This window comes from Rhea pennata, chromosome 3 (genome assembly GCF_028389875.1).
Source record: "Rhea pennata isolate bPtePen1 chromosome 3, bPtePen1.pri, whole genome shotgun sequence".
Classification (NCBI taxonomy): domain Eukaryota; kingdom Metazoa; phylum Chordata; class Aves; order Rheiformes; family Rheidae; genus Rhea; species Rhea pennata.
In genome coordinates, this window is record NC_084665.1 from 61089234 (window position 1) to 61102430 (window position 13197).

Below are 13197 nucleotides of genomic sequence, written 5' to 3' on the forward strand. Positions count from 1 at the left end.
GCACGTATCATCTCAGACAACTGTAGAAAATCTCTATCAGTTGTATTATTCTTTTAACTGGCACTAGATAGTTTATCTCTGTTCACATCAAAATTATTGAAAATACTGAACAGTCATTGTTTTTCCTCTGGTCAATGAAAAATGTGAGTTTTTGATACCTTTGGAAAAATCAGGTCTCGTTAGTTCTTTTAACATTCTAGATTTCCCAGTCCTCTATTTGTTTCTCTGAGCCTTGATATACTACTTCCATATTTATGCTCAAACTGTAGATGTGTACTCTGGTAGTGACAGAGAGGAACTGCTGACATACTGGTCTGCAATACAATCTTATTTATCAGTCTTAATACTTTCCAAGTGCTTCCTTTCAACTGACACTCTAAAATTAATTAAGATGTGCTAAAAATTTTGCAATTGCACTGTAGTGCCCCTCAGAGGTCATAAGGAGCCACAGGTAAGTTTCCAAGAGCAACTTCAACTCTGCCTCTTATACATATGTTTCATTAGGTAGCTTTAATTAAAAATAACATGAACCTTAGCAGAAACGCAGTTAGTACTGTTTTTACTCAGCAATGATGTGTTTAAATGCTACATATTGTAACATTAATGATATTTGTACTCAATTTGTGGCATTATGGTCCAAACAGAAGGACAGCTTCGCTTTAAATCAGCAATTGACTACTGATTATATTCTTCAGCAATCCAGAAAGTAGTGTTCTTGGAGACCTACTCTTAAAACAGAAGAATTATGACTTGGCACCTTTAAGCTGTAAACCAGACACTTTTCCTACTATGGCTGGTTCCTAACTTTATTGCAGCTGCCTGCCTTTGTTCCCTGCTGACCATACCCTGCTTCCATCCCTGAATGCTACCCCTAAAACTCTCTGCTGCATCTTCATTGCTCTTCCTTCCTTCTGTCTGCTTTACCCCCTTCCTTCCACTACTAGCTCCAGCAGAGCTTAGTACATTAGGCTCTGGACCTTACCACTCTGTGCCTTAGCTTGTTTCCCCATGGTGAATATCTTCAAGATGTAAGATCATCACAGCAATTTTGTTTTTCAAGTGACTTGAAAATTCCAGCAGCTCTAAGTGTTGAATTGAATGCTTCCTTTTAGGCATGAACCATATGGGCAGCAATATCCAGGACAAGGACCTCCCTCAGGACAACCACCATATGGAGGGCATCAACCTGGAATGTATCCGCAACAGCAGGTAGGAAAGGGGAAAACAGCTACATTCATAGCATGTATTTAATAGAACATCCCTCCAAAGTTCCCTATACATTCAGAAATCTGTACAATGTATGTCTTTTGGCACAGGGGACTGCTATAGTTCTGGTCAAAATCATAGCTCAAATGCATAAGCAATGCACATGCCGCTATAGCAAAATGTGTTCATTACACTGGAAGAGTGTAAATTTTAATGGATGTTCTGTGGCTTTGAAGGTGTATCAAATGAATGTCCCAGATTAATAACCAGCAGACTGGGCAAGTATAATTCAAAGGTTAGTAATGGGATGCCGCCCCACTTCCAGAAACAAATATGAAAAGCTGCTTGACTGGCAAAGGTAAGGGCCTCATCAGCTGTCATGCAGCCAAGTGAGCCCACTAGAAAACTGGCACAAAAAAAAATGTGCAATGCTCCCAGTTATTCAGAATGCTGCGGTGGATCATTCTAAATGACTAGATAATGTCAAAGTCCAGATAGTGTCAAAGAATAATCTATCTTTAATATATATCAGATGGTATTAACATATCTGGTAATGATACATTACAAATGTATGAGAGAATAGAGACATTTGGAGACTTTAGCCTCTCTGCAAAAACAAACTCTATAACATCTTTGAAAATACAAATGATATTAATTAGGAGGATTTCTGTAAGGTGTATTGTTACTACATGTGATTCAGTCTCGTAAGTCAATAACAAAACTCCTCTGACTTCAGCAGGATCAGTTTCATCCTGCATGTGGCTCATTAGGCAGTAATTAATGTTGAAGTGAGCTTTACAAATAGAAAGCATTTCCCTATCTATAATATAAATATCCAAATGTAAGCTAGCTTTCAGCCAGTTTCAGATAGAACTTTTCAGTTTAGGATACAGTTTTACTAGGAAATCCAGTAAAATCAGAAGAGATCTTATGTTTTTAGTACAATGTAACCTATCTAAAGTTAATTTCAGAATTGCTTGCATAGCTGTTTTGTTCAAACTACCTCTCAAATAACATAATCAAAAAGTGTTTTTTGAGCTAGCAGTTTGAGGTGATTTAGTGAGGAAAGTACAAGGATACATAACATAGAACAGTTTATGAATGTCATACTAATATACATGGGGAATGTATTAACCAAGTGTTCATGTATGCAAAGAGGCAGCTGGAATTTGTAAAATATATATATATGTGTGTGTGTGTGTGTGTGTGTGTGTGTGTATATATATACATATATATATATTTATGTATATATATTTGGCCCAGTTCTCAGTGCTTTGTACGATGGCTCTTGAATGCAAAATGCATTAATGCAGAAAAGCATTGAAGAATGAAGGGCAAGAATCCTGGCCTTGGCCCTTCTTCCCACTCCCATAGTTTTCCTCTTCTTTGCCTGACTAGAGAGTAAGGTTGCCTCTTGCTTATTCTTCCCTTCTATCCCCATAAATCTCACTGTATAGTCATGCAAGAGGAGTATGAAAATTGGCCCTTTTGAGGCTTCCTGCAGCATGAAAACTAGGGAATGACCTGGGAAGGCACCTGGCGCGGTGCCTGAACCCCAGGGGCTAATGAGGCCCTTTGACACAGGTTTTTCAATTCGTGTGTGAACGCTCATACCCTAAGAGCTATTACGCAAAAAGTGACCTACATTGGTGTCTTGCTGTCCTCTGTGAGGTCTCCTTAATTCCACTTGCCAGGTGGAAAGAAACGTGTAGTGTGCAGTCCTCTGTCACCTGCTGAAGCTTTACACAGGAGGGAGAGGGAGTTCAGATATATCACTGTGCTCAGCATTTTCCATTGGTTACTATTAGGCATACTGCCACTACATATACAAGGACATTGAATTGCTTTTTTAAAAAAGGCACATGCTTCATTCCTAAGTGTCTATTTTCAGCACTTTGAATCATTTTGGCAAAAACAGGCATCATCTTTTTAGGTGGGGCAACTCCCAAGCCAGCTCTTAATGTATAAATTGGCTGTAAGTGCAGAATTTACCACAGTAACTTATGTAGTGCTGAAAAGAAGCATGGTCTTCATTTCTCAGATAGTGAGAGTGCACTATAGCAAGTTAAAAGGAAAAAGAATCCTACGTTCATGCAACACAGTAGTTGTGGTTTTACATGCACCAAAGTTCAAAGATGAGTTTATGATTCCCAGAGCTGTTTTAACTGACCCATATTGAATACATATGGAATTTTATCTGATTTAAACTTTAGTACATTAGTATACATTGTGCAATGTGACTGAGTTAAGGTTTCTGGGGGAGCCATAACTCTGAATTTACTGCAGATCATATATTCAAAAATTGCACATTTAATGCACATTTTTTGCTTCAGAGCACTCAGTGTGGTTTGAACTGTGGAACAAACTCCCACAGGAACTAAGGACCATTGCAAATCTCACCACCTTCTCCTCAAACCACAAGATGTCTTTTCTGTCCTACCTTCTTAAACATAAACACATACAAGCTTATATGATTTAAAAACAACTCACCTCCTCCCAGAGTAAAACAGCTTACCTCATGCAACATTCCCCCTTTTGAGAGGGTGAGAAAGAGGGAATAAACCATACGTGGCAGTGGTTAGTTGCATTGCTTAATTCATTACTGATTAGCAGTGTGAGAGTGTGTATAAACTGGAGTAGAATATTTGGGTTTGACCATTTCCTAAAATAATCTCATATTAAATTAAGCGTGAACAGGAGGACTTGGGGAGAGGGATGGCTGCTGAAGCAGGACCATGTTCCTGGCAAGTGTGCAAAGAGTAGCAAACATAGCAGAATGTTTTCTCCTACTAGTAAATTTATTTTGTGTAGCTTGTGCTCTGTTGCAACATCCAGTGTTTCAGACATGTATACTTGCGGCATATCTTGGTGTGTTAAAAGTTTATTCAGTGCTGGTCCTTGGAAAAGACTAAGTCACTGAGTGGTTTTTGAATTATTTTTAGGAGACTAACCATAAAAAAGAAGTGAAAATATCTTAGTTGGTGAAGACTGGTGCTTTTTCATGCGTGTCATAAGTGACAAATAGAATTTTTTCTGACAGATAGGAACAGAAAGGGAATGGGAGAAAATGAGAGTAAGCATAAGAAAATTTAGCCCAAGGATAAGTTTCCTTTTAATATTAAGTTATAAGCACAGCAAAACAGAGGCTTAAAAAGAAGGCACTGGATCAAGCCTAACCGTAGCAGTGCAAGCCTGACTGTGGAATCAGCATATTCCCTCCAGAACTGGGAGCCTTCAGCTTTTTAAATGAGCTTTCAGCTAGTGTACTTATATTTATTGGGAGTACAAGTGACAAATTTTCTTTCTAAAAATTCTTTTCAGAACTATAAGCGACACATGGATGGTATGTACGGACCTCCAGCCAAACGCCATGAAGGGGATATGTATAATATGCAGTATGGCAACCAGCAGCAGGAAATGTATAACCAGTACAGCAACGCTTACACTGGGCCCGACAGGAGGCCCATGCAGGGACAGTATCCATATCCATATAACCGTGAGAGGATGCAGGGCCCAGGACAAATGCAGCAGCATGGAATACCTCCTCAGATGATTGGTGGCCCCATGCAGTCGTCATCTTCCAGTGAAGGTCCCCAGCAGAACATGTGGCCAACACGAAATGATATGCCTTATCCTTACCAGAATAGGCAAGGTCCAGGAGGCCCTGCACAGGCCCCACCATATCCAGGGATGAATCGCACTGATGATATGATGGTACCTGACCAGAGAATAAACCACGAGAGTCAGTGGCCTTCTCATGTCAACCAACGGCAGCCTTCTTATATGTCATCTTCAGCCTCCATGCAGCCTATCACTAGACCTCCTCAGTCATCCTACCAGACACCACCCTCTATGCCAAACCACATCTCTAGAGCTCCAAGTCCAGCATCCTTCCAGCGCTCTCTGGAAAACCGTATGTCTCCAAGCAAGTCTCCTTTCCTACCCTCCATGAAGATGCAAAAGGTTATACCCACAGTTCCAGTGTCACAGGTCACAGGACCTCCACCCCAGCCACCACCAATTAGGCGAGAAATTACCTTCCCCCCAGGCTCTGTAGAAGCATCACAACCAGTCTTAAAACCAAGACGAAAGATTACCTCAAAAGATATTGGTAAGCATCAAAACAAAAGCCAAATACAGAAATAGGCAGGAAGAAAGAGACTTCGATTCTGATTTCCATTTTACACTGGAAAAGTATTTTGACAAATATTTAACTTTGGTAACTATAATGTGACTGTGTTCAATAAAAATGTAGTAATATCTGCATCAGTGAGGATGATGGGTAAAACTCAGTCCAGCAGATTTGACATGAAATGAAGGCAATATTTTATATGGAGCCCTGAGGCCTCCAAAATGCACATTTGCATAAAGATCAAGCTTGTTTCAGACTTTCAAATTTCATGTGTTGAAAGGTCCTTCAGAAAGTCTGTTCAGTTGGCAATGTAACATTTATTTGAGCAAAGATTTCTATATTCTTGTTCCATAGAAGTTCACAATGGATAATACTGTTCTGTTGTGTACTTACAGTCTCTGCCTTCTTTGAATTTTTTCGTTCATTTTTTTAAATTCATTTTGAATTTATTCATTATTATTTGTCATACTTGTTTTTCCCCGTATTTTTCCCAAGTATCTTCCTGTCTTGAATTCCTGTTACCACATATCACAGATCCAAGCTTCCATTCTTCTGACAGAATATTCTGCTTTTATTTATGAACTGTTTGTTTTGCTTAACTTCTCAGAAGTCTGTAAGAACTTTATTTCAGCTTCAGCAAAACCAGGAATGGCCCTGTTTCAATATGCCCCCAAATTAAGGCAAAGCAGCAGTTTTTCTAGAAAAACTGCACAGAGCTAAGTGAAACCATGAAACCACAGTCTTGAACAAGCAGTGTTTATGAATACTCTGCATAACTGAAACAACTTCATTTATATTTTGCATCTTCAGCATGTCATAGTTTATTCTTTGAAAACTCATTAGTGGTCTCCTAGCATGTACTAATGCTGTTTTACTTTCCCTCCTTTCTTTCTGCAGTAACTCCTGAGGCCTGGAGAGTGATGATGTCTCTCAAATCTGGTCTTTTGGCTGAAAGTACCTGGGCGCTAGACACTATTAATATTCTTCTGTATGATGACAGCACTGTTGCTACTTTCAACCTCTCTCAGGTAGGTGGGAAAGCAATATACCTCTCAGCCTTCCAAGGAGAGAACATGGAAATAAGACATGTGAGAAAATGCTGAACTCTTATAATTGATCTCTTTAATACAAATGTGAATATCGCAAAACTTCCATTTTTAATGATAACAGTGAGCAACAAGAGATAGCTTTGGGACGTAATAGTGGAAATAATAAGTTTAAATTAAGGGTGCCTCTTGTGAAAAGGACTGTGCAGGAGTATCAGAATTTCAGCAATAGCAAAAGGCTAATGTTGGCACAGGCACATTTCTCATAATATGAGGACAATCCTTACAAAAATAGCAATATGTTAATAATTTAGTTTAACTAATGTTTCCAAAAAGGGCTTTTCAAAATGTTAAGTTGATTTGAGACTGGTTTGGGGTCACTACCTGTCTTATTTCACTAGTCCAATAGTAGGCTGCTGAAGTTTCTTAATTGCATACATTTTGTTTGGTTTCTCCTTCCAGTAAATTAACTTTGCACAGAAATATCAGATTGACAATTTGAAGACTGAACTCTACTGTCTATACACTGCACACAAGTAACATAGCATTTAACTGTGTATGCTTTTGCCTCACTGCTTGCTAGCATTTCTCAGCCCTGCTCTAACCATTGGCTGTTAAGTGCTAGTAACAGATGGTATGGCAATATAATGTGCATGATACAAAATTTTACAAATTAAATATTCAGTTTATCTGCTCTTTGGTTACTAATAGTGTAACTCATGGGAGTTTTTTGTTTGTTTGTTTAAGTATAATGATCTTTTTGTTACAATAGACACAAATTGTATGTCTCATCCCATCTATTTTTAGAAATACAGATAACTATAGCATGATTCATCTCATTCTAAGGTACAGATCTCAAATAGGTCAGGGGAATCATAACCTAAAAATGGCCTATAAAACCATTGATGATAAAAGGAATCCAGATAATTAGGTTAGGTGTGTAGCTGTTACAGTGTCTGAAATTAAGTGAAGTGCATCTCATGCAAATTCTGCTAGAAATTGCATTAATGCATCCTGTGCAAGTCACGCAGAATACCACACAGACTTTAGATTTTCTTTGGTTACTTTTGCCTTGAACTTGATTTGCACTGGAAGTCATGACTCTGTATGATTATTGATAATTCTTGCAATTCATAAATGTAAGTTTGTTCTTAATTCTTTTGGAGTTTGGCAGTCATAAGAGAATACAGAACATAGACATGGTCATCTAGCTAAGGAAAACTATATGAAATATGATTTAAATTAACATTGGTGTAAGGACAAAAGGATATGTTTTGCTGAACACCTATTAGCCCACAATTAAAACAACCATTAAAAGCCAGACAATCAGGCTGAATATAGTAACAGCAAAGCATCTTTAATAATAAAGCCACAGAGGGTAAATTAGTATCAAGTCCAACCATTGTCTTTCAGTAAGAAAGTCATTACAAGTTAATTAAGAGGATTAAGCTCAAATGAAAACTGTTTCTAAAGGGTGACTTACAGCACCATGCTCCAATAACAATTTTAAATATTGACAGCATGAAGAAAACTATTCCAATAGAGATGGGATATTAGTCTAGGATGTCAGTAGTTAGAACCAGTACTGCTAAGTCCCAGAGGCTGGACAGTTGGTTTTAGAGACTGAGAGGCATGGAAGGAGGGGAAGAATATTCATATTGTCAGTTTTAGGCATCTAATAAAAATACAGTTCAGAGAACCAAAATTATTTAGAAATTTGAGTTCTCTGTACAGACAATAAAGAGTATTAGGCACTACCAAGAGGACAGAACAGCTAGGTTAGATGTCTACTGTAGCTTAAAGGAGGAATGTGAATAAAGTTCTGTCCTTCTGGTAACTGTTACAATTTAAACAAATGGCACTGTGATAGTCTGCAGACCAGAAAGTATACTCAGTAGATAAAAAATAAAAGAATTTGCTTTGATTAGCTTTTGCCATGCAGGATCTAGTCTTAAGTCCAAAGCTAAAGGAGGGAAATATGCACAGATGTACACTTCCCTGTTCCTAATAAAATTCCATGCAATCAAAAATATGTATCTGATTTTTATGTTCTTTCTTCTCCCCTCAGTTGTCTGGATTTCTTGAGCTTTTGGTAGAATATTTTAGAAAATGCCTGATTGACATTTTTGGAATCCTTATGGAATATGAAGTGGGAGACCCAGGTCATAAAGCACTTGATCACAAAGCAGCCAAGAAAGATGATAACCAGTCCTTGGCAGAGGATACTGGGAAAGAGGAGAACGATGAATGTATTGACTATTTCGATGAAGATGAGGAGGAGGGGGAGGATGAAAAGGTAGAAGGAGAAGAAAAGAGCATTGTTTTTTCCACTCCTGGTGCCATTGCTGATCCAAGTGAGAGGCCAAAACAAGCCAGTAAATTTGACAAGCTGCCAATAAAGATTGTAAAGAAAAATAATCTGTTTGTTGTTGACCGATCTGACAAACTTGGACGTGTTCAGGAATTTGATAGTGGACTTCTCCACTGGCAGCTTGGTGGTGGTGACACGACTGAGCACATCCAGACTCACTTTGAAAGCAAGATGGAGATTCCTCCACGCAGGAAAGCCCCTCCTCCCTTGAATTCTCCAAGCAAAAAGAAGGACCTTGAGGGGAAAGGTGAATCTGAGGAACAACAAGAAAAAAGTATAACAGCTACCATTGATGATGTCCTCTCAGCTCGGCCAGGAGCATTACCTGAAGACTCAAACCCTGGTTCCCAAACAGAGAGCAGTAAATTTCCCTTTGGGATCCATCAAGCCAAAAGCCACCGGAATATTAAACTGCTAGAGGACGAGCCAAGGAGCCGGGATGAGACTCCTCTATGCACCATAACCCACTGGCAAGACTCCTTGGCCAAACGCTGCATCTGTGTGTCAAATATCGTCCGTAGCTTGTCTTTTGTGCCTGGCAATGACACCGAAATGTCCAAACATCCAGGCTTGGTGCTGATTCTGGGAAAGTTGATCCTTCTTCACCATGAGCATCCAGAAAGAAAGCGAGCGCCACAGACATATGAAAAAGAGGAAGAGGAGGACAAAGGGGTGGCCTGCAGCAAGGATGAATGGTGGTGGGACTGCCTCGAGGTCTTGAGGGATAATACATTGGTCACATTAGCCAACATTTCTGGGCAGCTAGACTTGTCTGCTTACACAGAAAGCATCTGTTTGCCAATTTTGGATGGCTTGCTGCACTGGATGGTGTGCCCATCTGCAGAGGCACAGGATCCTTTTCCAACCGTGGGGCCCAACTCAGTTCTTTCGCCTCAGAGACTTGTGCTGGAGACCCTGTGTAAGCTCAGTATCCAGGACAATAATGTGGACCTTATCTTGGCCACACCCCCCTTCAGTCGTCAGGAGAAACTCTACGCTACTTTAGTTAGGTACGTCGGGGACCGCAAAAACCCGGTCTGCCGAGAAATGTCCATGGCGCTCTTATCGAACCTTGCACAGGGGGACACATTAGCAGCAAGGGCAATAGCTGTGCAGAAGGGAAGCATCGGAAACTTGATAAGCTTCCTGGAGGATGGGGTCACTATGGCCCAGTACCAGCAGAGCCAGCATAACCTCATGCACATGCAGCCTCCACCTCTGGAGCCACCTAGCGTAGACATGATGTGCAGGGCAGCCAAGGCCTTGCTGGCCATGGCTAGAGTGGACGAGAACCGCTCAGAATTCCTTTTGCACGAGGGTCGTTTGCTGGATATCTCAATATCTGCTGTCCTGAACTCTCTGGTTGCATCTGTCATCTGTGATGTACTTTTTCAGATTGGGCAGTTATGACATAAGTGAGAAGCCAAGCATGTGTGAGTGGAGATTAGAGGGTCACATATAACTGGCTGTTTTCTGTTCTTGTTTATCCAACGTAGGAAGAAGGAAAAAAAAAGAATCTTTGCTCCTCTGCCCCATTCACTATTTACCAATTGGGAATTAAAGAAATTATTAATTTGAACAGTTATGAAATTAATATTTGCTGTCTATGTGTATAAGTACATCTTTTTATTTTATTTTTTTTAACCAAAGTTGCTGTCTAGTACATTCAAAGGTCACACTTTTTTTTTTCCATAGATTATCCTTTTCAATGTTCTTTTCCATGTTTGTATTGCATATTTTTTGGGAAGCGAACTAGTGACTTTAAAAAAAAAAATGTTATGGCAAACCATTGTATGATGGAAAAAAAATTTCACCACTTTGAAACGAAAAGGTGACAAATTACCAACATACCAAGTTCCTGTGTGTTTTATTTTTTCAAATAAGGAAAAAATATAAAAAAACTTGTATACCATCACCCAAAGCTCTGTGCAATAGAAGATTCTAGTGATGTAGGTGTAGGGGATCAAGGAGGGTGTCAGTCAGTAGTCAAAACTATATACAAAATGATACTGGTTTCTCCACAGGAGAAATGGTTACATTAGGCTAGGAGCAAAACAAAACAAAAAATTCAAGTTAAAAGATTTTTAAACAAAACCTGATGATAAACATCAATTGCTTCCTCACCAGAACTGTCTTGTCTACATCTGTTTTTTTTTTTTTTTTTGACCTTCCACAATGACAGTTCTTCACAATTCCTTTAATCATTTTTTAAAATATTTTTTTATTGCCTAAGGGCCGTGATGTATATAGAAGTTGTACATTAAACATACCCTCATTTTTTTTTTTTAGTACAAAGTTTTTAGTTTCTTTTTCATGATGTGGTATCTACAAAGTGATAGTAGAACTATTTTTTCTTTCATTTGGGCCATATCTCCAGAAAATAATAAAAAAAAAGAAAAAAGAAAAAACCCAACACAGAAAACCAACAACTGAGGGTAATGTACAAGTTTCTGTATGTATAAAGTCATGCTCTATTTCGGGAGAGCAGCCGATCACAATTTGCTTTATAAATCAAGGTGTGGAAATGGTTACGTATGGATTGATTTAAGAAAATGGTTACCAGTCTACAGACAAAAAAATATATACAGGAAAAAAAGGAAGAAACACAACTTCAAAGATTTTTCAGTGACAAGAATCTGCATTTGTATTTCAAGATAATGTAGTTAAAAAAGAAAAAACTTGATGTAAATTCCTCCTTTTCCTCTGGCTTAATGAATTTCATTTATTCAGTATAAAATCTTTATATGTTCCACATGTTAAGAATAAATGTACATTAAATCTTGTTAAGCACTGTGATGGGTGTTCTTGAATAATGTTGTAGTTGCAATGTGGGGTATCCGAAAGCAAACTAATTCCATAAAGAGCAATAATGATTATTCTCTTTCCCCTACTTTATTATAACCTTCAAAAATACCAATCTGTTGTTCAAGTATTGCAACACCTTGCTCTCCTTTTAGAAAAACCTTCTCAGGTCACAGAGAAGAGTTTTTAATTACTATTTTATAAAACCAGGGAGCCTCAAAGGGGAGGACGTGGTTGGCAAATGACAGTTCTGACTATATGCGGGTATCTAGGCTCGGTGCTATGTTTGGGGGTCTGAAGATGGATGTTAGAGAAAGTGACACAAGATTTTGTTAAAGCAATAACCCTCTTGAAGGAATTATCTGTATTCACTACCTGTAATTCTCTCTGTTGGTTAAAGGTGCGAATACCCCAGCGATGTGGGTATTTAGAATAAACACCCACCCACTTCTAGATACTGTATGTGTCATTGCATACTTACATGGCCTCTCATACTGGGATCTCCCCACTGAAGTGGATCGGGCTTTAACAGAGCACATCCATCATTATAATTGGTGGGAGATGGCCGTTTTGACTTCAGGTATTATTTGGTTTCAGATATATCCACTCTCTTACCTGGTGATATCTTGTTGCTGAATACTGTCGAAGCACTAATTTTTGCTGTTTCATCTTGGATCGTTGACTTTGTTAGTGTGATCATAAAAAGCTAATAATAATCAATTTCTCTGGAATTGCCACATAATTACACTGTTAGTGAATGTTCTCCTCTCCTCTCCAATCACAATACGGAGGTACTGGAAAATCACTACCCCCCTTTGGCAAACTGCCCATCTAGTTCATATACGTTGATACAACATGAATATATGGAAGAGAATTTCAGAGACAGGTGAAGTATATACAATTATAAGCCAAGTTTGAAACATGACTCCCTAGTGTCACGGAAAGTAATTTTTCCTTCTAGCTTTTCTTACGCAGTAATCTCTGCACTGCCACATCACCTGCTGCAGCGGTCTTCCTTTCTCTTGCATAACAACGCTTTCAGAATTATGTGGTGAATTACAACCCACTTGTAACTCTTCATCACAGAAGGAGGCATATTTCAGGAATGATTTTGATGGCTTAATACTAGGCAGTGTAGAAGTAGTAGCCCATACTAAACTTGTTTCTTACCAACATTTTACAACTTGATTTTACCCCATGGATACAAGCAAGCTGTTAAATAAACCCTCAGCTGAGCTACTCTCACCACTTTCTTGTCAAGGACATCTGATGTCCGTTCTTTTTTCTCTCTCCAGCATTCAGACCCAGAGTACCTGGTGAGGGAAGCTACACCTGTGGCAAAACAGATATGATACTGGGAGCTGCCAGAGCTTTAATGTGATTCAGCTCTGCTTTGAACCTCGTTGAACAAACAGGGCAGGGGAAAAGAAGACATGAGGCAACCAGCTACGATAGTCATATGTAACATTGCCATCGCTCTTCTGGTTAGGCCAGGTAATAAAACTGCCTAACTGGCTGGGGAACCGGAAGGGTGTAAGAAAAAGGTTAATACAGATTCTGCGTGAGTGCAATTTTTTTGCTGTTCATTAGTAGCAAATGATTTAAACCACTAATATAAGAGCACATTTATCAGAAGAAAG

The 13197-nt window shown here is 38.9% G+C and overlaps 1 protein-coding gene across 1 annotated transcript in view; it reads left to right on the plus strand.

The window, feature by feature from the left end:
• The window catches only part of ARID1B (AT-rich interaction domain 1B), a 338300-nt gene extending 326313 nt beyond the window's left edge, over positions 1-11987 (plus strand). The window contains 4 exon segments of the mRNA XM_062572412.1: positions 1113-1209; positions 4528-5317; positions 6236-6366; positions 8453-11987. Of these exon segments, the coding sequence (XP_062428396.1) occupies positions 1113-1209; positions 4528-5317; positions 6236-6366; positions 8453-10165 (2731 nt within the window). The 3' untranslated portion in view covers positions 10166-11987.
• Positions 11988-13197: the final 1210 nt, after the last annotated feature.